This window comes from Cynocephalus volans, chromosome 3 (genome assembly GCF_027409185.1).
Source record: "Cynocephalus volans isolate mCynVol1 chromosome 3, mCynVol1.pri, whole genome shotgun sequence".
Lineage (NCBI taxonomy): Eukaryota > Metazoa > Chordata > Mammalia > Dermoptera > Cynocephalidae > Cynocephalus > Cynocephalus volans.
The window spans coordinates 154,311,900-154,338,571 of record NC_084462.1 but is presented as its reverse complement, the minus strand read 5'-3'; the positions used below and the strand labels follow the sequence as shown (position 1 = coordinate 154,338,571).

Here is a 26,672-nt window from a genome sequence, read left to right as displayed (position 1 = left end):
TCAATCTCCCATCCTACATCATTATTATTATCCCCTTCCAGAAAGTCATATCCACCTGGAATATTTGATCTTCTCAGTAAAAACATTACAACATCTCAAATCAAATTATATTTAAGTTACTCTGGCCATGTGAGACAAGAGATTCTCATATTTACATGTTTGGAGAGACAAGTTTATTTTTTCTTTTTAAAATCATACTCTCAGGGGCCAGCCCATGGCTCACTCGGGAGAGTGTGGTGCTGATAACACCAAGGCCACGGGTTCGGATCCTATATAGGGATGGCCGGTTAGCTCACTGATTGAGCGTGGTGCTGGCAACACCAAGCCGACGGTTAAGATCCTCTTAAAAAATAAATAAATAAATAAATAAAATAAATAATAAAATCATACTCTCAACTTGAACCTTTCAGACTAGTATTATGTATTTAATAGCAGAAATAGGGGTGCCTTGATTGTATTGTTGGGTTTGGAGTATCTGAACTCCTTAATTATTTATTTGTGTATTTACCGCAGCTGTTAGGAGATTCTCAAAGGAGTCCAAGACCAAAGTAAGAGGTTAAAATCATTGCTTCATAACCCACTGTTAGCTTATAAGATGACAATGACCCTGAAAAACCAGGATATCACCAAATAAAAGTAACCTACTTTCTGCATTATACTTGGAATTTCTGGATACCCTCCTTTGGGCTTCTGGATCTCCTTCTGCCATATTCACCAACCACACCATTGTTGCTGTTGAGAAAGACAAAATTCCAGGTAACTACTGGAAACACAGAAGGAAAGTGCATGAATAGACAGTAGGCCATTATTTCTTGACATAAATTACCAATCTTCTTAATGCTGCCTTAAGAATCCTTAACCATCAGAAGTAAATGCATATTAAAAACCATAAAGATTCTCTTTGGTTTTAGCAGATAAAAGAAAAAATTCTGAAACTGAATATTTGCTATGGTATTCAAACTGCAGCTGGTATCACAAAACTGTTCATTATCATTTATAGTCCCTGAAAAGTAAGCAGAAGGAAAACTGTTTCAGGCCAGCAAGATTCTATTGAAACAATAGCTGGACTAGTTCAATATCAAAATAGTGTCAACTCACTGATGAAAATTACTTATTGGAATTAAGTTCGGAGACAAACTGGGCTCACAAAAGCCCCAGATGATTATAATTCTAAAGATGCATAAAATAAATTTCCTTCATATTATGTTCTACTTTGGGAATTTTCAGTAATGCTCAACTGTACTTTATATATGAAGAAAAAAAGGTTAAAAACAATAAACACAAAGGGGACAGTCAGTCTCTCTATGTCCCTTCTACAAAAATACATATGTAAATTAAATACATATACATCTACATATCTATACAGATCAAGATATACCACACATCTCTATCGCATTTTAGTTAGGAGACAATGTGAATACTTTAAAATGCTGATTGTCTCTCTTATATATTGCAGGTAGGAATGAAAAATGGTATGTATAATCTCTATTGGAGGGGAATTTGGTAACATCTAACATAACTATATGTGCATTAACCCTTCAACCCAGCAATACCACTTTTGGGAATTTATTCTGAAGATATATCTACAATAACACAAAAATACATTTAAACATGTGTCACGTGAGGCTATAGCAAGCACCAAATGTCAGCAGCAATCTGTTCATAGTAATTTTATTTTATTATTATTATTTTTTTTTGGTGGCTGGCCAGTATAGGGATTGAACCCCTGGACCTTGGAGTTACCAGCACCACGCCCTCTCTGGCTTATTACTATGATTCTATAATTACACCCATGTTCCTAATACTCTTAGTCTCCTTAAAGAACTTACGAAAGAAATACACAACCAAAGAAACTGTAAATTCTATAACAGTCACACTATTACTCATTCACCACGGCCTTGTAATTTTTGAGGTCAAACAAGTTTTATTATATGATAACCCAACTAACTGATCAAAAGTCATAGCCAGAAAGGCAATATATTGCTTAACTAAATCTAGATCCAAAGAGTCCAAGAAGGACAAACACCCTGTATAAGGTTTATGGATTTCTACAGCCTTCTTGGCAATAAAGGTAGCAGGCATTTTTCTTTTTTTATGCACATATGGAAAAATACAGCCTAAACTCTTTTGTTTTATCATTAAGCATTACCATGGAAACCAGGGGTCAGCAAAATTTTACTGTAAAGGGCCAGAGAGTACACATTTCAGGTTTTGTGGGTTACGTATTCTTCTTTGTTCTTTCCTTTTTTTTTTTTTTTTTTTAAACAACCCTTTAAAAATGTAAATACCATTCTTAGCTTACAGGCTGTACAAAAATAGGCCATGGGCCCATTTGTCCGTGGTGAGTAGTTTGCTGACCACTGATATACATGATCATAAATAGTGTATTTGTTGAATGAATAGTACTAAAATAATATCCAGAAAACCAATTTTCTATCTTTTAACACCAAACACCTTAGATCAATAGGAAAATATACAGATTAAAAATTAACATAATATATAATCCCCCCAACTGACATGAAATCAAAGAAAAACTTTACATAAACTGATATATCTCATGGAATTTTTACCTTCATTTTTAGATTAGCTACCAGTGGACCGCCTCTGGTAGTTACTATGAAGAAAGAACGAGTAGTTCAAAGAGTAGGTATACATCTTTCCTGTCAGACGACAGAAATAACAAACAAAAATGCTCACACATATCCTGAGGGGAAAAGCCTTTTGTGACTGAATACCTTTAATTGGGAGAGAGTATAAAAATGAATAAAAGGATTATATTTTTAAAAATATATAGCCAAGAAGATTGATTTAAAACTTTTCACAGGCATGTTTATATCCACTTCAGGGAAAGAGTACTGTTTAGTGATGCTGTTTTCTAACACTCCGTTAAAAAACAACAACAACAGGGCCGACCCTGTGGCTCACTCGGGAGAGTGCGGCGCTGTGAGCACAGCAGCGCTCCCACTGCGGGTTCGGATCCTATATAGGGATGGCCAGTGCGCTCACTGGCTGAGCGCTGAGCATGGTGCGGACGACACCAAGCCAAGGGTTGCGAACCCCTTACCGGTCACGAAAAAAAAAAAAAAAAAAAACCCAACAAAAAACCCCTCAAACTCGATGACTTATAAAATCCTTACTACCGATAAGTATTTCATAAGAACAAATGCTTTCTTGAACCCATCTGATCTACACAAGAGGTAAAGGTTTACACTCCTGTTTTCCCATATATGTTGAATTACTGCTAAAATACATCAGCATGCCACGTGTTCTGTAATCATGATACACACTTGAGTTTTAAAAAATATTATATATGACAGATATTTAAAACAACAGAGTAAATGGTTTTTTCTGAGTATACAATAGACATACACATTTAATGTAGCTAAAAACCTGTTCCTAATTCTTCACCCCTCCCTGCACCCACACTCTTCCCATGGACTCATTGTGAGTGGATATATTTTCCCTTCTCCTGAATTGTGGCTCAACTATGTGACTTGCTTCAACCAGTGGAGTGTGGGCAAGGTGCCAGTGTGCAAATATCAAGCCTACACCTTAAAAAGGCCTTGTTGCCCTCTTGCACCTCTAGCCATAAGAAGAACATGTCTTCAGCTAGCCCCTTGGTCCAAGGAGGATGAGGAACAGAGAGAGTAAAGCCATCACCACTGAGTCATGTTAGCTCAGTCAACTTACCTGCAGATGCATGGGTTAAGTGATTATTATTTTTAAGGCACTTAGTTTTGGAATGCTTTGTTATGCAGCATTATTTTAGCTATAACAACAGTAGAACAATGTAAAATTATGCCAACACAAAAATTTAAAACTCACAATTCCTCTGACACCCACAATTAACATCTGAAAAATTATACAAACTACAATTAAAACTACAAATAGAGAAGAGTATAAGGAAAATGTAACAGTTCAATCTCTAAATTCCACTTCCCAGAGATAAACAGTACTACTATATTATCAGTTTTTTAAGTATACCACTGGAAATTTTTATATACACGGATATACTCATACATATACAGTTCCTTTCCCCCATTGTCACACCCAGGGTACTGCATGTACTGCTTTAAATCTTGCTTTTTTATTTAATATATAATCTTGGACTTTTTAAATAATTGGGTATATATACAGCTACCCCATTCTTTTTAATGGCTGTGCAATTATCCACTGTATGAATATACTGCAATTATGTGAAAGTATCCCGTTCTGATGGACACTTAGGTTACTTCCAGTTTTTCCCTAATATAAAAATTGCTTCAGTGAACATCCTTCAATACTTTTGCAAGTATATTTCTTAGTCTAAATTCCTAGCATTCACTATTAACACTTCATGTAACATTTCATAAGCACAAATATAAAATACGTAAGTAGATTTTAATTTCCAGGAATAACATGGAAGCAGCTCACATTCAAATGTTCATTAAGAGGAAAATGTTGATGCTCAAAACTCATCTGTTCTTTTCTGCCAATAACACAGTAAGCACATGATAATAAACTTAAGTTGGACATAAAGTAAAAGAAAGATCCTTGCATTCCAAACAACAGCTATTCTAAAACTTTACCAGACTTCTCCAGGTACAAGCATGACCCCCATCTTCTACACTTCCCACAAATGACATCATGTTCACCAGAAAGATCGAGGTCAACTGACATGTGCTCCCAACTTTACTTCCCCCTGTTTCACTATGTCTCACTCTCTTCTGCTTTTCTGTCTTCCTTCTCCTTCCTCCCAGGCCTTTCCTTGTTCTAGGCCTAACTCCTCTTCCTCAACTCTTGGAGTAATTTCTATCTGCTTTGTTGGTAACCTTGCTCTATTAATTATTTCCTTCTTACTAGTTTCTTCAAAGCCTTTCTCCACTGGCTCCTTCCCCTCAACCTTAGAAAAATAGTTAAATCTGCCTTCCCCTGGAAACACCTTTCCTCAAACCTCTCCTCTCAAGTCACCACCTGCTCTTTCTATGAGACAGGAACCTTTGAAGTAGTGGGTGATATTTACTATACCTCTCCTTCTTCACCACCCATTCTCTTTCCACACCTTTACTTCCATTGCCAGCACCTACAAGACACACACACACTTTCTTCCTTTTGGAATACTGCTTCTCCTGAATGTCACTAATGATGTCTTAGGCACCAAATCCTATATGGTTTACTTAGTGCTCATTATCTTTGACTTCTTTATACCATTTGACATTCTCTCCTTCTTAAAGCTCTGCTTTTCTAATAACCCAATAGAAAAATAGGCAAAAAAAAATCTACAAAGATATACATCGAACTGATAACAGAGATAACTACTTGCTAAGGTATTAAGATTAGAGATGACAGTTACAGTGAAATTTACCTTCATCTGTAATTTTTATCTCTTTTCAAGGATAATGTATTATGTACATTAACATAATGTATTATTACTTGCATAATTAAAAGATAATTTTAAAATATGGAAAAGAATATTATACCAAGCCAGTCAAAAAACAAGAAATACAAATATGTAGCTAAGAAACACTTGAAAAAAATATTCAATTAATAAGACAAACAATGCAAAATAAAACAAGAGGTTATTTTTTGCCTGTTAAATCTCACACACACACAAGCAAGTATTAATGAAGGGGTAAGGAAATTGGTATGTTCACATTACTGAAGAAAATGTAAACTGGCACAGCCTTTTTAAGAAGCAATTTGGTAATATCTATCAAAATTTATATGCACACATCCTTTGACTTAGCAATTCCACTCTAAGAATGTATCTTATAATATTCACAAATTCATGGACATTTTCTGTAAGCACTGTTTGTGATAGAAAAGAGAGAGAAAGGACCTAAATGTCTACCAATAAGTACACCCACTACTGAATATCTATATAAGAGAATACTATGCAGCCATTTCATGTACTGACATGATAAAAGTCATAATATTGTTAAGTGAAAAACACTGACATTCCCAATTTTCTGATTTTTTCTTCTGTTCCCTTTAGTATTGTCTCTCCATTTTCTCAGTCTCTAAACACAGTAGTTAACAAAGTTCTACCCTTGGCATCGTCTTCTACTTTTATATGAATCACACATACAGCTTAACTATCACACCTCTATGCTGATGTTCTTGAACTCTGCATCTCCAATATTAACTTCTTCCCAAACATTAGTACTTCGTTTCTAAACTCCTGCTGGAAATGTCTACCTGAATGGCCCACAGGTACTGTCAATTAAACTAGATATGGGCCACCGACATAAAAAACTAAACAAATACCTCAAACAAGAAAAATTTTCCTTCTTCATCATCTTTCCTTCAGGCTTAAATTTGCTCTCCCCAGTTGCTAAGAATTACTGACTCTAACTCTGAAATCTCTCAAGTTCTTCACTCAGTTGCCAACACCATAATTTAGACCCTCATTATTTTCAAACTAGATCATGGCAATATCCTTTTAGTTATGCTTTAGTATACTTCCCATTATCTCAGGGCCCATCTCCTCAAATTCATCTTACACAATGCTGCCCGCTTATGAAGGCACAGCTCTGATCACACTACTCTTCTGCTCAAGAACCACCTATGATCTCTGAATAGCATACAGATATCTAAACTAGTCACTCAAAGGCATCCTTGATCTTACTCTAATCTGCCTTTCCAAACTTGTCTCCTAGTACTATCCCCATTTTGAACTCCATGTTCTAGTCAAATTGAACACTTGTAATTTGATAAAGATGCCCCACACTTTATACCTCCAAGACAGTCTACGTGATAGCCCACTTTTGGAATTGACTCTTTCATCTGTACTTGCTGAAATCATGTCCATCCTTAAAAAGTTCAAACTAAATGCTGTCTCTTCCATGAAGCCTTCCCTGATTCCCCAGCCAGATTTTCCCTTTTTTGAACTCTCTTTGTACTTTGATTGTGCCTCTTATGAGTCTGATAACATTCTGTCTTGAATGTTTATTTATATACTTGTCTTATCTCTAAATTGTAAGCAAATGAGCTCTGAGGGAAGGCAAAGTATTTTAATCACCTTTTTGTCCTTTACAGTGCATTGTTCAAGCAGATTAGGTTGACACCCAATCAATATTTACTGAATGATTAGAAAGAGTATGACTCTGAAACAAAAAAAGGCAAACATTCTGAAGGAACAGTATAATTTTTTCAATAAGCTAGGGTAAGATTCACCTGTAATATACATAAAACAAGTGTTCAATCACTCCTGACTAATAAGTTTTTAGGTGGAAATACTGGCTCCCCAATCTCTAAATATTTCCTCTTTTTCCACTCATATTGAAAACTTTCTTGAACCAACTGTCAGGTGGAAGACAATAGTTTGCAAGGAAACAAAGAGACCTATAGGAGTTCTATTAATGCTATACATTTAAGATGAGAAAAAGTATCATGATAATGACCATAATTATATGTGTTTTAGTTCCTATAAATTCTAAGTTGATTACTAATTGAACATGATTCTCAAATACTCACAGGAATAAATGAGAGCCGGAAAGAGAGTTTCATTTCTCTCTTGAGCTGTTTCAACCAGCATACGAAGCGGACCTTTTGGACACAAAACAGCCACTAAATCTAAAAAGAAAAAAAGAAAAGACATCTTATAAAACGTATGGGCTAAACATGTAAATGGGTGCATTAGGGAGGAATTAACCAAGGGAAAAGGTTTAATGTTTTTTTTGTTTTGTTTTGTTTTTTTACACAAAAAGATGCTGAATGAATATGAAATAGATGGCAGGTAAACTGGTGGGGAAAAAAATAACCTAAACAAAACCATTTCATTTTGGGGTTGACTGTTATTTGCTTAGTCTACAGTGCTTCATCACTCGGTCTTCCCAGTTTGAAGGAAAAAAGCAGAGCTAATGACAGGACAGAGCAGTTGTTAATTTATAACATGCAGAAATGGGGACAGGAACTTCCAAACAAATTATAATTATGAACTACAAATAGAAGCTTTATTCTGAGAGGAATTTAATGGAGGAGAATTGACTGAACTTTCCAAAATGTGAAAAGCAAAATAGAAGAGATTCGTCCCTTCTCCTTTTGAAAAACAGTATATGTACTACTGAAGGATACTTTAAATAACAGGGCAGTAAATTTAAACAAAGCTAATTAATAATTCTTTGCATGATAAAGTTTAGTATTTTTTTAGTCTCCACATAAAAGTGCTTCACAAATAGGTATCAGAACACACGTGATCCTGAAAAGTGACTTATTTTACAAAAATAGAAAGAGTAAGCAATAAACCTAAATGTGTCCTGATATCACCATCTCTTTCCACTAATTGCAATTTTTCAGATATTTTACATGTCACAAAAATTCAGAATATAGAAATATAGAAAATAATTTCAAACATTAAAAAATATAAAACAGGTATACTTGTAAATCACTTTGTAAAGAAAGACTTGATAAGCTTGTGTTGGCATTACTGTCATTTAGATGCATTTAAGTAAAAAAAAACTCATGCCTCCAATGATCCTATCTCTTTGCATAATAATAATGATAAAGATAATACAAGATAATAAAACACACACACACAAAGATATCTCTACTCTCACCAATTCCACTTCGATTTGTTTCAACAAGAAAAAGGAAATTTGCCTTGCTCTGAAATAATGAGATTTTTCAGCTTGTTTGAGGCTTCCTAATCCTGCAACTATTTTGGTTTTATGACATGCTTCCGCTTATAGAATCGGTAAATGACAAACTCACTTATTTTTAAAGCAATTAAAGTATATTAAAATAATTTTGTTTTAAAAATTTCAGAACAAACTTTGTGACAAAGTATCTGAGACCTTTTAAGAACAAAGTTGAAAAATCACTACTCTATATATTGGATACAAAAATCTCTCATTTTAAAGGAACTGAAAGCTCTAAGAGATAATCATTTGTATTATGTGTGGATGAAATAGAGGGTTGATGGTAGAAATAGTGTTAGTACTGGTTGAGTATCCCTTATCTGAAATGCTTGGGACCAGAAGTGTGTCAGATTTTGGAGTATTTGCATTATACTACACTTGTTGAGCACCCCAAATCCACAACTCTGACATCCAAAATGCTCCAATGAGCATTTCCTTTGAGTGTCATGTCAGCGGTCACAATTTCAGATTTTGGATTTTCAGTTTTGGATGCTTACTCTGTATGGTGGAAAGAATATCGGACTTGGGATTCAGATTCTAGATTAAACAAGATAATCTTGGACAAATAATTGTATATTATAATAATAACAGTTTTTAGCAGTAAAACAGGGATAATAACTACCTTGATCACTTCATAGGATTATACATAAAAATAAAAAACAAAAACTAACATTTACTGATACTGTTCTAAGGGTATTATATACACCATTTATTATTTATTTATTTATTTATTTATTTATTGCATTCTAAAGAGCTCTTCTTAAAGCCCTTTATCAGGCTAGGAAGGATGAGTAGAGAACCAAAGTAGAAACTTTGGATCTCAAAGTTTCAAACATTAAACATGTTTAAATTTCTCTGATTCTCTCCCTCTCCCTCTTTCTTACAATTGATTTGTTTACATCAGGACCCAAACAAGTTCTTCTTGTTGCAACTGGTTGCTGTCAGTTGTCTCTTAAGTTTCTTTTTTCTTTTTTTTTTTTTTAAAGAACTACATGCTTTTATTTATTTTTCTTTTTTCTTTTTTTTTTTTTTTTGTCGTGTTTTCGTGACAGGCACTCAGCCAGTCCTATATAGGATCCGAACCCGCGGCAGGAGCGTCACCGCGCTGCCAGCGCAGCACTCTACCAAGTGCGCCACGGGCTTGGCCCTTAAGTTTCTTTTAATCTATATGTTCTCCCTTCACCTAATTTTTTCCCCTTTACCCCATAAAGTTTCCCAAGATCTGGATCTGCTGGCTCCATCCTGGTAGTGTCCTTAGCATGTTCCACTATCTCCTGCATTCCCTGATGATTGGTTATTGGATCTTGAGGCTTGGCCTCAGGTTAGATTTGTCTTCAGAGGTGAATGTTCTTACTGCAGGAAGCCCATTATGGCTGATCGTCTCTCAGTGACATTAGCAGACATTGATGACCATTTGTTAGATCCTTTATTTCAATAGGGTTTTGCAAAATACTATATTCTAATTATTTTACTCTCTATTTACTAGCTGTAGTAAATTCTCTCTTTCTTACTAGATATTTCACTAGATAGAAATGTTCCCTCCTCAGCTATTTATGGTTACCCTGAGGAACAATTCATATAGGAAAGATAGGATAAATGCTTGACTCTTCCGTTTTACTTACTAGTTTTAGAAAAATGAATGGTTTCTCTATCATCTTCCAAAGAGACTGAGAGTTTGCTTGCTTTTGTTTCACTGTCATTATGTTTTTTGTGGTGGTGAAATTTAGCTTCTTTCTTTCTTGTTTGCACTTTTGTTCTACCAGTGGATTTTGTTCTTGTGTATTCATAGCAGTGATTATCGTTTTTCAGAATCCAGACGCAAGACTCCCTTGAGGATGTCTTGCAGGGCTGGTTGTGTGGTAGTAAACTCCCACAGTTTTTGTTTGCCTGGAAACACACTGTTTCTCCCTTATTTCTGACGGACAGCCTTGCTGGGTATAGTATTCTTAGCTGGCATTGAATATATCATCTTATTTTCTTCTGGCCTGTCGAGTTTCTGTTGAGAAGTCAGCTGTTAGTCTGATAGGGGCTCCCTTATAGGTGATATGAATCTTTTCTTTTCCTTCTTTTAAGATTCTCTTTGTCTTTGAGCTTTGCCAGTTTGACTATAATGGGCCTTGGAGAGGATCTTTTTGGGTTGAATTTGTTTGGGGATCTTTGAGCTTCCTGGACCTGAAGGTCCATGTCCCTCCCTATACCTGGAAAGTTTTCCGTTATTATTTTGTTGAATAGGTTTCCCATGCCTTTTCCTTTCTCCTCCCCTTCTGGAACACCCATGATTTGAATGTTTCTGTGCTTAAGGTTGTCTGCTAGCTCTCTTAGACTTTCTTCATTTTTTAAATTCTTTTTTCTTTTTGTCTGCCTGGATTATTTCAAAAAGACTATCTTCAAGATCAGAAATTCTTTCTTCTGCTTGATCTAGCCCACTGCTTAAGCTGTTGGTTGTGTTTTTTATTTTGTTGAGTTAATCTTTCAGTTCCATGAGTTCTGCTACATTCTTTTTTAAAGTATTAATCTCTCTGTAAATTTCTTCCTTCATATTCTGAATGTTTTTTTCTCATTTCATTATGTTGCCTGAGTCTTCTCATATCTAGTGAGTTTCCTTAAGATTGTTACTTGGAATTCCTTTATAGTCATTTCAAGGATGTCCTGCTCCACAGAGTCCGGTATTTGAGAATTACTGTATTTTGTGGGTAGTATCCTATTTTCTTGAGTTTTTGTATTTCTAGTATCTCCACATTGATGTCCCATCATCTGGTAGAATGGCCACTTCTTCTATTACTCTAGAGTGGGCTTTGAGGAGAAAGACTTCCTCTTCTTTTTCCAGTGTCTGCTGGTGACTCTTCTTGTGTCAATGCAATCGAGTGTCTGGTGGGCCACCTTTGCGGCAGCCATGGCTGTGGTGGTGGCTGTGGTGGGCCATTCACATGGAAGTAGTACTTTCGGTGTCCTTCTTGCATGATTCCAGGTGGTGGGGATTGCCCTTGGTTCCTGCCTAGGACCCCAGTCACACTCCTTGCCTGCTTCCAGGCAGGGGGTGCTACCCTTGGCTCCTGCCTTGGACCCTGGGCATGCTCCTTGCCTGCTTCTGGGCAGTGGGGACTGCCTTCAACTGCTGCCTAGGAACCTAGGTATACTCCTTGCCTGTTTCAGGAGGTGAGGCTGCCCTAGGACTCCGGGCATGCTCCTTGACTGTTTTCACTGTACTATTTAATCTTCACAGTAACTGAGACTTAGGAGATGAATAACTTGCTGCAGTTACATAGCCAATAAGTGATGAGTAGAAGAGTCTAGATTTTAACTCAGGTGTTCTGTGTCCAGAACTGACATTTTTTTTTTTTTTTGAACAATTACAACATTTTTATTGTAGTAAAAGATATGTAACACATAATAAACTATTTTAACCATTTTTAAGTATATAGTTCAATCACATTAAGTACATTCTTATTGTTGTGAAGCCATCACCACCATCCATTTCCAGAACTTTTTCATGTTCCCAGACTGTACCCGGTAAACGATAACTCAATAACCATTCCACTCCCCACCCCCAGAACTGGCATTCTTAATCAAAGCTAAGCAATAATAGATGAGTACTTAAATCAAGTACTACATAACATAAAGTCATTATAAAAGTAAGCCATAGAAAGTGTTTGATTTCTTGTTCTTTTTTTTCTTTTTAAAAGATGACCGGTAAGGGGATCTTAACCCTTGACCTGGTGTTGTCAGCACCACGCTCTCCCAAGTGAGATAACTGGCCATCCCTATATGGGATCCAAACCCATGGCCTTGGTGTTATCAGCACCACACTCTTCCAAGTGAGCCATGGGCTGGTCCTGAAAGTGTTTGATTTCTATAGTTCTATGACTGACTGCTCAAATATGAGAATAGAATCAATTCAATTCTATTTCCACAGACTTTTTCTTTGTTGATCAAATGGAGATGACAGTTTCCTACTACAGGCCACCAGATACTTTATTCCTCTTTTTTTTCAGAAGAAACCTGCTTTAAATTTTTTTCTTTATTCCTTGAACAGTGAACAAAAAGCATGGCCCTATAATATAGAAACCACATATTGACCTCTGGAAATGGATCTCTTTTCGGCTTTTGTGCAGGGCAACAGCCACAGGGCAATATGTACCTATACAGCTGCCTTGGTTATTCATGGCTGGGGTACAGTCTTACTGTTCTGGACCCATGTCACACTAGTTGTTACAGAAATTTGAATCTCACACTGCCCAAATAAGTTAAATTTTAAAAGAATAATTTTGCCCAAGTTGCCTTATCAAAAGTAACCTAATTTTGATTTTAAAAATGAATCGAGCAGTTAATGGTATCTAGTACTCTGCTAGCACTTTTCAACATATATTCAATTCACTGAACTCTTACAACCCCGAGAAGCATTGTTCTCAATTTTCAAATGAGGAAACTGAATCTCAGAGAGTCTGAGTCACTTTCCTAAGGTCATAAAAATTGTCAATGGTAGAGTTAAAACTTGAACCTAAGTCTTCTGACCAGAAAGTCCATAGCTCCTTCCACTAACACATTACTGAGTTAGACTGGGGGCAGTAATAAAACATTTTTTAACAATTTAACCTCAAAAAATTTAAAAATCTTTATATGAAAAAGATACTATAGCCAATTAATTGTTTATGAAAGTGCTACAGGATGTAACTATTACCATTTTCCCTAAGTCGGGATAATTAGAAGAGGAAGGAAAACACACCAGTGAGACATTCCTGTGATGAACAAAATGTCAGTCTTGGTTTTTACCATATACTGAAATCACAGCCAAGATGAGCCATGCAGTCCATTCAGGAAGATACTTGATAAACACCAGGGCCATGAGGGCACTGATCATAATGAGATATGCCTGCTGGAGTCGAAGTGGACCTTTCCAGTGAATAGAAATCATTCCCACCACACCAAAATTCCAGATCAGGAGTGCAACAGTAATGTAGTCCACGGCAACGTTATAGGTTTTGAACACTTCCCTGAAATTAAACAGATTTTTAAAAGTTTATGTATGATAATTCTCATCAAAACATTGTTTAGAATATTGGTTCCTGAACATCAGAAATTTGTTCCTACCTTTATATTTTTACCATATCCTGTATCAACTGTGCTATTATTATTTAATACTTTTCTTTAAATTAACTCAATTTGTCCTGAAGTTGAGCTTATCTTAAGAGGAAGCTCTATATCATTCATATATATAAATGAGAAACCAGTATCACAGGCCATAACTAAAACATGCACCAATAAATTTTATAGCTAGGACATAAATTTTCATACAATGAAATTCAGTGCAGCCATTAAAAAATACTATACAGGGCCGAGCCCGTGGCGCACTAGGGAGAGTGCGGCGCTGGGAGCGCGGTGACGCTCCTGCCGCGGGTTCGGATCCCATATAGGAATGGCCGGTGCGAGCGCCGGTCACGAAAAATACAAAAAAAAAAAAAAAATACTATACATATTTTATACACACACAAACATGGAATAAGCATAACACATTGTTGCTTGAAAAAAGAGAGGGCAAGAGATAGACATATTAACCCCTGAAAGGATGACCGGTGGTGGGAATTTGGTCATTTTTCACTCCTTTTCTTTATAATCTTATATAACGTCTATTTAAAAAAAAAAAAAAGTTTATCATTTTTATAATGAAGAAAAATATATTAAAATATTTTAAAATATTTTTAAATTTTAATCATGGGAGAAAAAAATTCACCATGTAAAGAGAAAGAGATTGTAACTACAGAAGATGTCCTAGGTAACTGAGGAGAAAGCAAGCACTTGTTTATTTAGGCACAAACTTTGGGTTATGGGGACTATTCAGGAAGATGGTTCTGCCTCTACTTTGAAATTCCAAAGTAAAATAAATGTTGATATTTCTGGACAATGTAGCTATTTGTATCAAGCATTTCAAATATACTAGGACTCAAAAAAAAAAACCTATTATTATTATTATTATTATTTTTTTTTTTAAAGATGACCAGTAAGGGGATCTTAACCCTTGACTTGGTGTTGTCAGCACTACGCTCTCCCACGAGATAACCGGCCATCCAAACCCGTGTCCTTGGTGTTATTAGCACCGCACTCTCCCAAGTGAGCCACGGGCTGGCCCAGAAGTATTTTTTAATGGAAATAAATTTATCAATCTTTTACATGTTTGGGTTTTGAATCATACTTAAAAGGTCCTTCCTTATTGCTACTGTGTTTTGGTTAGTTCTGAAACCAAGTAAACAATCATTTTATCTCCAAATACTGATAACTTCTTTTCCAAATTATATAGCTCTCATTTCTTTCTCTTGTTAATTGTGTTTAGTAGTCCTTCCAGAGCAATATTAGACTAGAGGGTGATAAAGGAAACACTCATCCTGCTCCTGACTTTAACAGGCAAGCTTCTGGAGTTTCCATATGATGATAATATTGGTCTTTAGAATGAGATTCATACACTTTACCACATTAGAGAAGTAATGATCTATTTATTTTATTAAGGAATCTGATCAAAATAATCTTGAAAAAGGCTTAGAATTAACTGTAGTTTTGAGTTCTGTCAGTTCTACTTATTATAAGCAAGGAACAACAAAAGAATATCCTGACTGAGAATACCGACTTGTAATTTATATACCAAGTATGACCTACATATAGAAACATTTATAACAGGAGTAATTCATCAACAAGGTACATAGCTTTAAGTGACAGTTATGGAGCACAAATATAATTTCTGAAAGAGACCAACAATTTCACCACTTACCCCAAGTAAATGAATGAAAAAAAGAACAGCAACAATAAAGATGATATAATAAGCCAGCCATGGATGACCTAGAAAAGAAAGCATTTCAGTATAATTAACAGATCTCACAACACTTAAAAAGTACAAATTTCTTATTTGAAAATTCTGTCTCTAAGTGTTATGCTTTTCAAATAGCAGAACAAATGGCTTTCAGATCAGTGCTTACTTATATAGAACCATTTGGTGCTCAATTATTCATAGCAAAATAGAAACTTCAGCAAAACATATATAGACCTTTAGAAATAGGTGAAATTTTTAAAGAGAATGTATTCTAAAACAACAAATTACCAACAGAATCAACAGATAACATTTAAACTTTAAATTAGCAATATTTTCAATGGAGGAATTTAAGTATTTCTGAAATAAATAATAAAAATAATTTCAAGTTAGATATTCAGTTAAATGATCTGTGTATATGTACATCAACTATACAGGGAAAATAAGCCTTGTAAGTTATATAACCATTTGACACAAGAATATTCAGAATCTGAAGTTTCAGTAAGTACTACAATGCTTTCTGTTTATTTTACATGGCTCATTAATAAGTATTAATATTACAAATTCTAAGTCAGTCCATCTTATCATGCAGAATTCATATATCACTATAAAGTGTTAGTCACTATTATTCATGTACAACTTACTAATATGAGGGATAGATCAGAATTTGATTTTTACAATTATACAAGATAAACATTTTAAATGGAAATTTTATGCAATGAATATATTTAGGAAAATATTATACAACCCAAGAAGTCTGGGGCTTTGAAAGACATAATGGAGAAGTATGATAAATGGTCAAGTAACTTCTAACCAAAAGTGGAATTATTTTGAGGTGGATATACACATTATTTGCTTTACTCTTTCAATGGATTTTATGGTTTAATGACAGAAGGAACTACATAACCAATAACTTTTCCAAACATCTCTCTTAACCAGAACAAACCAAGTCAAATCTTGAAGTAGAGAAAAGAAAACCTTCAAATCAAGAATATTATTTTGTCTCCATTTTAAAAAAATTTCCCATACCCACTCCCTAGATCTAGTTGTTTCAGTCAGACTCTGAGCTATCGAAATTTAGTTGTGACAAAAATCTATATTAATTTTCTCCGTGGCTCTGTTTTGACCACCCAAGGTCTTTAAGATCAGTGATTTTTAATTCCTTTGAAAAAAAGAATATCTAAAAATTCTCACTACATCTCTTTCTTTAAAACAACTTTATATAATGATACGATCAGGAAAAGGCCAATAGAATGACTTTAACTTGGAAGTTGGTGTTCCTTAGATATATGAATATTCAAAATTAAGTTGAATATCTAAATACAACAAAACTATTTCTAGTGTTCTTCCACAAAAATCTTCCTCCACTTTATTATGAAAAATTTCAAACACACAGCAAAATTTGAAGAATTTTACAGTGAACACCCATAAACCACCTAGATTCTACTATTCGCATTTTGCAGTACTTGCTTTATAAAATTTCTATCCATCTCCATCCATCAGTCTTATTTTTAATACATATCAAAGTAAACTGAAGACACCTGTACATTTCCCTCCAAATACTTCAACTTTAGCAAAATTTTCTAAAGGGAGCCCTCGCTCTATTTCATCTGCAAAAGACCCCCATATAATTCTTAAGCAGAAAGGCATCTCCTCACCTCCATCCAATTCCATCATCTTAAGCTCAGACTTTAGAAATAATCCAAATTACAAGACTAAAAGGATACAAAATATTACAAGACAGAAAAGCTTTAAAGAGAAGGAGATGTACATTGGTATTCCAGCTCTAAATTAAGTCCCAGAGTAAATATTAAATAATAGAAATTCTCATCTTCCTTGAGAGATGTTTTATACCTTTTTTTCGCAAGGGTCTGTAGGGATATCTTTTGTTTATTTCTAAAAGCAGCATTTTTCTAAATGTAAAAGTTATATGTATAAAATTTAAAACACTAAAAGAAGAAAACTATTTCCAATGGCCAATAACAACCAAAGCTGATATTAACATTTTACTTTCAGACAAGTTTTCTGTCTGCATGCATAGGCATATGTAAAGACCTTTTAATGAAATGAGAATTAAGTAGTATGCAGCTTATATTCTGCTTTTAAAAACTTAATCTTTTATTAGGGCTGGCCCTTGGCTCACTTGGGAGAGTGTGGTGCTGATAACACCAAGGCCATGGGTTCAGATCCCTAAATAGGGATGGCCGGTTAGCTCACTTGGGAAACCGTGGTGCTGACAGCACCAAGTCAAGTCAAAGGTTAAGATCCCCTCACTGGTCATCTTTTAAAGAAAAAAAACAAAACTTAATCTTTTATTACAGACATATTCTCATGCCAAATTTTTTTAAATATGATTTTTAAGTGACTAAATAATATTCTACTTATATGGATGAACCCACAATTTAACCTTTCCCTTATGCATGAAATCTGCAGTATTTTCCTTTTCTTTCTCTCAATTATAATTCATGCTAAGATGAACATCTTAGTACACAAATATTTTTCTGCATTTCTAATTACTTCTTTGGGATAAATCATAAATGCAAAATCACTGAATCAAACTTTTTCTAATTACTTATTATTAACACACAATAGCTTAGTTTCATGACAAAAAAGGCTGGATAAATCTTTACCAAATCGATATGCCAAATACATTAACATGTTATTTTAATATGCATTTCTTTTTTTACTAGTGAGGAAATAACACAGATTTACCTATTTATTGGCCATCTATATTTCTTCTGTAATTTCTCTGTTCTTTTTTGACTTTTAAGGGTATTTGTAAGTGTTCTTTATATTGTAAAAATATTAGTTATTTGCCTGTAGTAATGGGTGTAAACAGTTTTCTTATTTAGGTTGGTCATTTATGTTATGATTTTCTGAATTATTATCTGAATTCAAAGACTTATCTGATGACTAAATAGCATCCCTCTTTTTCTAGAATATCAGGTGGTAAAACAGACCTTTCTCATCTTGCAAAAATCCCTAGTTCAGCTTTACTGTGTTAAAGGCTCTGAAAGAAAAGAGCCCTGTTTCATTACACAATAGTGAATATTTCCTCTAAACCAGGAAATTTTCAGGCCAGAAATCATGTGATTTTAATAATTTACACTTCCATCAATAACAAACCATGTGTAGTAATTAACTGCCTTTTCTGTTTCTACCTTTTAAAGGTTTGGTCTTTTAGCTTCTTGTGCTTCTCATAGACGTTGCACAACCAACCATTGACATGAGAAATTCTCAGGGTTTATTTCCAAACAGGTCCTGGCAAGTTTCTGAATTTGACTCAAAAGCTCCTTTTACTTTATACTGGAAGTCAAAGTAAACAACTTGTTTCTATAGAATTGGCTGAGCTTGCTAAACTTGAACATTAAAAAACAAAACAACACGAACAAGTAAGTGTGGAAATCTGGCTGAATACAAACCTTTTAGATTGCTTAAAAGATGACTAAGAGATACACAAAACTGACCAAAAATATATTAAGCTAGGCTCTAGATAAGATGGAGTAAGCACATTTGGCCCTGTCTCTCCCACTGAGAATACAAATCCTGAACTCCAAACAGGATAAACAAAGAAATTCACACACAGTCACACAATTAAACTGTTGAAAACTAACAAAATCCAGGAAAAAATGACGCATTCCTTATAGGGAACAAAGATTCAATTGACTGTGATTTTCATCAGAAGCCATGGAGGGTAGAAGGAAGAACACCATCTTAAAAATGCTGAAAGAAAAGAACCATCAAGACAGAATTCTAAGCCCAGTAATAACATTTTTCAAAAACAAAGGTGAAATTAAAACATTCTAAGATAAAGGAAAACTGAAAGAAATTGAGGCTAGCAGATTTGCTGTATAAGAATCACTAAAGGAAATTGTTGAGACAGAGGGCAAATAATACTAGAAGGAAACTTAGAGCATTAAGAATGAAGAGCAACAAAAATAGTAAATATCTGGGTAAATATAATGGATTATTCTTTTCTTATTGTATTCTTTAAAATATGCTTGATGGTTGAAAGCAATAACATTGATGGGTTTTTCAATGTATATGGATTTAATATATAAGACAACTGTAACATAAAGGGATGTATATAGTGATAAGGTTTTTACATTTCACTTGCATTAGTAACATATTGATTCTACGTAGACTGTGAGAAGTTAGGCTAAAACTGATAGGCTGGACGGTCCTATAACTAAAGTAATTGGATTTATAGTCTAAAATCATCCAAAAATGAAAACTCTAGGCATAAATGTTTTCGCTGGCAAGTTTTACTGAACATTTAAAGAAGAAACAAAAGAAAGAAATAATAAAAAAGGAAAGAAAAACAAATTTACACAATTTCTTCTAGAAAACAGAATAGGAGGGAACACTTCCAAACCCATTCTATGAAACCAGCATTACCCTGATATCAAAACCAGTCAAAGACAGTACAAGAAAACTGCAGTTTTCTTGAACACAGGTGCAAAATCCTCAACAAAATATTAGCAAATTAATCCAGCAATATATCAAACAACAACAACAAAAAAAACCAAAAAACCAAAACCCACCCCCCCTCCCACGACAATCAAGTGAGATTTATCCTGGGAATGCAAGGCTAATTCAATCTTCAAAAATCAATCGATTTAATCTACTATATTAACAGTCTAAAGAAAACCACATAATCATGTCAACTGATTCAGAAAAAGCATTTGACAAAATTTGACACCCATTTATGGTAAGAACTCTCAGCTAGGAATAGAAAGGAATATCCTCAACCTGATAAAAGGTATCTACAAAAACCTACAGCTAACACTATACTTAATGGTGAAAGACTGAATGCTTCCCCTCATGAAAAGTAACAATATAGTATGTTCACTCTCACCACTCTTATTCAGCACAGTACTGGAAGTTCAAGTCAGTGCAATAAAGTCCTCTTTCCCTAGCCCTTTATGCATTTTCCATTTTTACCATTAACTCTAAGTAACAAAAGACACAGGCAACCAGAACACTAAGGAGATATATATAACTAAACATTTAATCACTTTTAACAATAAATCTGTTTTATTTCATTCCATGTACACCTTCCACTCCATCCACTGATTCTTGTCAGAGTCAGAATTACTTGGGGCATGCTGATTCATCGTGTGCAAGGACCTTTACTAGGTCCTGTCCACTGAAAGTTATAGAGAAAATATTTATAGTGCACACATCCCCATCAGAGAAAAATAACAAACATAAAAAAGAATATGAAAAGAAAAAACATGTGTAACACATAAATAAAAATAACCAATCTTGTTTGTACCCTAATTGCTCCAGAGATACAAGGTCAACAGAGTTGACATAGGAACTCAGTGCAGGGGTAATAAGACAGCACCAGGGCTGAAGGAGTATAGGGCAACTGTAGAAAAGGTAGACTGTATTAGACTGTTTCTGTTGCTTATAACAAAATACCTGACACTGGGTAATTTACAAAGAAAAAATTTATTTCTTACAGTTTTGGAGGCTGGGAAGTCCAAAGTCCAAGGAGTACATCTGGTGAGGGCCTTGTTCTTGGTGATAACTCTACAGTGACACAGGGTATCACATGGCGAAACGAGAGAAGCTGAGAGAGAGAGACTAACCTCAACCCACTCTCCTTTTAAAGCCATCAGAACCACACCCATTATTCCGTGAATGGATCAATCCATTCACAAGGACATAGTCCTCACAACCTAATCACCTCTTTAAGACCCCACCTTTCAATTATCATAATAGGATTTCCCACCTCTTAACAGTTATGGTATGGAACTCAGGGGCACAATTTGATCCACAGCAAGAACATTCTAGATAAGCAACATGATGAGTAAAGAGGGGAGTGCAGAAAGGACACAGTAACTGTATTTGTGTGAGCAAAGCAGAGCAGTCTATTCAGATAAATGTAGTTAAGAAAAGGGCACCTGGAAAAATGCCCTTAAGTCCATGATTAGAGATTTTATTTGATAAACTTGAAACCACCAAAGTAACTAAAAGGAACCTCCATTTCTGGCAATATGGAGGATCAGATCCTGAAAAAACCTACCATTAAAAAACACTGATAATACTAAATACAATTGTCCCTCAGTATCCACGGGGGGATTGGTTTCAGGACCCCCCAGATACCAAAATCTGTGGATACTTAAGTCCCTCAGCCATACCTACAGAACCCATATATGAAAAGTTGGCCCTCTGTATGTGCAGGTTCTGCATCCCATGAACACCATATTTGTGATCTACGATTGGATGAAAAAAATATGCATACAAGTGGACCTGTGTAACTCAAACCCATGTCGTTTGAGGTCAACTGTATTTTAAACATACTTTTTTCCCCAGTCACATCCAAGAACTTTATTGGACATAGCTTTGGCACCAGGGCCTGCAGGCCCAGCACAGCACCCTCCAGGCCAGGCAGCTGAAAGCTGGAGGGAGGATGGTTCCATCTGAGAAGTCTCGGCAAACAGGAACTCCCACAATGCAACACTCTACCTAAAGGCTACTATATAGTTGGGAGATGGAAGGCTGCTCCACAGATGTATGAACAGGTTGAACCTTTTATAAGTAAACATCTAGTGAAGAGAAAAATGATAACTCATCATATACTCAGAACTCTCTAGGGCAGATGGGTGGGGGTGGTCAGAGGCCTGCATCCTCACTGGTTAGGGGCTTGGATGGGTGATGAGTGGGCCCAGATGACCACAGCATGCGGCCGGCAGGGACAAGGCCGGGGGCAACAGACAATGGGCACCAGGACACTGTGCATTTTAAGACCAACTACTGAGGGGGCAGCTGCCCCATGCGTGTGTGTCAGGCTGTTCATTCTGGAATGGGAAGGGGGCGGTCTTTACATCATATACTGTGGTTAGTGGGCTTGGAGGGGGCTACTCTGTGGACAGGATGAGGGCGTCAATGAGAGTGTAGAGGCCAAGCACTATGGCTGAAGATGAGGATCAGGATCATGCCCACAAACAGCTGGGGCTGCTGGGAAGTGCCCTGCACACCAGCACACCCAGCAGTGCGGATAGCAAAGCCGGCTGCCAGGCCACTCAGGCCCACACTCAGGCCAGCGCCCAATTGGAGCAAACTCTTGTAGAGGCTGGTGCTGTCATTCAGAGAGTTCACAATGAGGACTGCCATCGCCAGGCCGGAGATGGCGATAATACTAGCCATGACCATAGGCATGATGGACTTCATGATCAGCTCTGGCAGCATGGCGGACATGGCCACAATACCAGTGCCTCTATTGGCTGTGCCATAGGTGGAACTCAAGGTGCTGAAGACCATGGCAGCCGAGGTGCCCATGATGAAGAACAAACCATATTTGCAGTTGGTCCTTCTCTTGGACATGTCTGCAGGTGGGCAGGGGGAGAGCTCAGTGGGCCGAGAAGTGGGCAAGGAAGGGCCGGGAACGGTGGGCAGACACAAGTGCAAACAAATAGGCAGCAGTGAGGGCAATTTAAATATACTTTTAAATAAACAGAAGTCACAAGAAGGAGGAAAATTCTTAGAATCCACATCCCCCCCCCCAAAAAAAAGGGAAAGCAGGAATCAGGTGGGTTCGGTGGTGACAAACTCAGCAGTTACCTAAAGAGTGTTTGCCAGTTCCCAATAATTTAGAATTTTAGGTTTTAGTGTCCAAACAAAGGACAGGCCTCACAGAATTTCCAAAGATAAATCTTGGCAAATATAAACTCAAAATGATCCCAAAACACACAAAGTAACAAGTCACCATGAGTAAAAGTCAACAGACTTATATTACCCCAAAGACTTCATGTATTGAAATGATAGGATATAGAACATAAACCTAAGTATATATGTTAATAAAAGAGAGAACTTTAAAGTGAGTGATAGTACCAAAATCACCTGTGATGAAAAGGAGTCTTAAATATACTGTTAAGTTAGAAAAGAAAGGGGGTGGAAGAGAGTGGAGTATTACATGTTATAAAACACTAGGGTTAAAATGTCTCAATTTCTGTTCTTGAAAAAACATATTATACACACATACACACACACACTTACATAATAATATATAAGTAAAAAAATGGAAAGAGGTTAATAGGCAGACTATTAACAGTGATTACATCTAGGGAATGAGACTGGTGGAGTTAACTCTGATATGTACAGTTATACCTAGTTTGGATTTTTTTTTTTAATTGTGGCTTGCTGGTAACAGGATGAAAAAAAAAATTTTTTTAAACAGTGAGCATGTTTTACTTTTATCAGTTTAAAAAAATAAGCCATGTGAGTCTTTTTGCTTTTGTGGTGTGTTATGAAAGGGAAAGGGTAAAGTTTAGAATGTCAGCTAAGAAACCAAGCTAGGGAAATCATGTAGAAAGGGGAGACCTCAGAACTGCTAAGAAGAACTAGCAAGAATAACTGAATAATAAAGGAGATAGCAGATGGAAATGATTGCAAAATTAAAAGCTAGAATGCCCCAGTGAAGCAATCCTACTGATGATAGTGGATGGCATAAAAGATAATTAGTTCGATTTATGTAATACAGATATCTGAGTAGACCTTTAGGCTGAAAGTATTAAATTAAAATCTACATTTAAGGATGAAAATTTAAACCATGTGATTACATATAATTTTCCAAGAAGTAATGGTAGAGAAAAAAAAGTCCAACATCTAATACTTATGACTGGTGTGTTGTAGAAAAAACTGCAAAGAGGACCAAGGTAGGAAGAAAACCAAAAGTCAGAAAGAATGGCAAGCAGAAGAGGGTAATCAATAAGCCAAATGGTAATAAGGTCCAGAAGAATTAAGTTCATAAAGGTCAGCAGATATGACCAAGAGAAATACTGGTAACCCCAGGATGAGCAGTTTCCATGGAGGCGTGAAAAGAGAACCCTCATTTCAGGAAGCTGAGTATTGGATTTGAAAGGAATCTTACAAAAGACTACATGTGTCAATCCAGGCCAAACTCTAGACTCAAAGCCCCATAATTACCCATTAGCTTTTGAGCCATACAAGCTATGTGACCCCTGTCTCAGTTCCCCATCTATAAAACTGGGATAATAGTAGGGCCTACGTCATAGAGCTGGTATGAAGATTAAATGAATCAAGGCAGGTATAGTGCTATGTTGTCCCCTACATGTTACTGGGAAAAGCCATACATGCTTAAAAGCAGACACAAGGAGAGGTAATTTAAAGATGGTGCTTTCTCTTTTTACAAGTGAAAATACAAAAACAAAGAAATCAAATAATTTCCTAAGATTGCTAGGAAAAATAACTCAGGTAACTTAATCCTGAGTCCAGAGCTCCACCTATCCAATTACACAGGTATTTTGAAAAGGAAAGGCAGGAAATCTAGAAGTAAATTCCAGATTACAAGAAAGAAGATATCTTATCTCCCAATAAAATCTAAAAAAGAAACAGAACAAAAGTAGCACATGATCCAGATGAAAGTTTATTAAATCTAAGAAAGCAGAGAAATAGAACTGACAGATAAACACAAGCAGACAAAATATATATGGTTGTAAAAAAGGATAAAGTAAGAAAGAAGGATATTTAAAATAGGGGAAGGGGAATTCTTCACAGCACGGGTTTACATCATTTACTATTTTGCTTTCTGAGTGTTGATGATAATCTATCATCTTCAAACATACCTTTCATCTTCAATGGCCTCCATATACTAATGTCAGACTACAAATGGTTATCACTTAGGTTAACACTTCCATCCACTCAAATGTTAAACAAGATTAAACTCTTTAATTTTAGAGTTTGTGAGCACTGAAAAGGTATCTGATCTTATTATTAATCAACTAAATGCGAAGTAAGACGTTTTGTTTGCCTATAAAAATTAGCACAGTTTTTGGAAAATTCAGTGCTGGTAAAGGCGGGTAAGACAGATACTCTTATTCACTAGTGCTGTCAAGTACAAACTGATATAACCCTTCTTTGTGTGTGTGGCTGGCCAATATTGATATAACCTTTTTGAAAACGAATTTTGCGTACCAAGAGAGTTATAATGTGTCCCAGAAATTCCATGTCTAGGATTTTACCCTAAGGAAATAATTTGAAAATGGAAAAAGCTCTATGCATAAAGACATCACTGTCTTTTGTAACAGTGAAAAACTGGAAACAACTTAAATGTCCAACATCGGGGATATTAGGGGAAGTAAATTACAATATACTCATTGAGTCAAATATTATGTAGCCATAGAAATATTTTCTAAGAATTTATAATATGGAAAAATGCTTACGCCAAAGAAAAAGTTAACAAGCAACACATACTGATTATACATTTTGACCATGTTAATAATATATACAGAAATAAAAGAAAAAACAAGGATAAAAAGAAAAAAATTTTGAAACAAAAATAAATACTGAAATAAATACTAAAAGGAAATAGAGTAGACTCCAATATTTGGAAAGTTAACATTTATAATTCCTATCATTTGAGAATGACCTTAAAGGTCTATGACTTGTAATAGTTTGTAATTTTTCTAAGGCATAAGTCTGAAACATGCCAGGTGACTGAAACTCAGGAGTGAGTCACTTAACAAGAGAGTGAGCTGAGGGAGGAGAGGCTGGGAATGTTGGGCCTGTGTCTTTCCTGTACAACCTCCTTGCCCCCACTTCTAAGGAAAACACAGGGCTACTGACAGTAAGGGAACAGATGACTATGGTTTAGAAGGTATGGCCAGTCACCAATGAGTTTAATAAAGCATATGAAGGTGGCTTTATCATTCCGTACTCAAATATGAAAATCTGATTTTTTGGTTATATCTTATTTTATGGGGACAATTACGTCCTATAGTGCTATTTGTGAATGAGGGCATTCACAAAGGTCTTGGGATATATCCCCCCTTTGGTATGTCATAAGTATACTGTAAATCAAAATATTAAAACCACTTAGATTGTGTTACTATATGAAAAAGTTTGTTTTCCATATATGTCTTTTTGTATTTTTAAAATGTTCCACAATGAGAGGGAAGAAAGCTAAAAATTAACTTAGCTCTAGAATATAAGAACTTTTTCTTTCCTAGACCAAGTAAGGTGTGTGATAGGAAAACCCAACCACAAAAAGAACACTGTGTAAAGCAAAGCTCTGTGTCTCATGCTCACCTTATAGCACCTGTATTTATACAGTACCACCAGGAGGATAGTCATGACAACAATGACACTGATCATGATGGCAGCATTCAAAATTGAGTGCAGGGCTCTCTGGCCCACAGTCTCAGTGTCTTCTGTGAATGGGGTATAGATTCTACAATAAAACAAAACACAAAAGCCCTAGGTAAGTGTTAGAGAATATCCCAAACCACATA

At 35.7% G+C, this 26,672-nt stretch overlaps 2 protein-coding genes across 4 annotated transcripts in view; both read right to left on the bottom strand.

The window, feature by feature from the left end:
• The window catches only part of PSEN1 (presenilin 1), a 72,518-nt gene that overhangs the window by 13,010 nt on the left and 32,836 nt on the right, over positions 1 to 26,672 (bottom strand). For all 3 annotated transcript variants that reach the window (XM_063089325.1, XM_063089327.1, XM_063089326.1), the window contains 5 exons: positions 26,470 to 26,611; positions 15,376 to 15,443; positions 13,389 to 13,609; positions 7,456 to 7,554; positions 646 to 732 (listed from right to left, as the gene is read on the bottom strand). In XM_063089325.1, the coding sequence (XP_062945395.1) occupies positions 646 to 732; positions 7,456 to 7,554; positions 13,389 to 13,609; positions 15,376 to 15,443; positions 26,470 to 26,611 (617 nt within the window). The remainder of the gene's footprint in view (positions 1 to 645; positions 733 to 7,455; positions 7,555 to 13,388; positions 13,610 to 15,375; positions 15,444 to 26,469; positions 26,612 to 26,672) is intronic.
• LOC134373759 (V-type proton ATPase 16 kDa proteolipid subunit c-like) lies at positions 22,306 to 22,746 on the bottom strand. Its single transcript, XM_063091780.1, has one exon. The coding sequence runs from the start codon at positions 22,744 to 22,746 to the stop codon at positions 22,306 to 22,308; it is 441 nt and encodes a 146-aa protein (XP_062947850.1).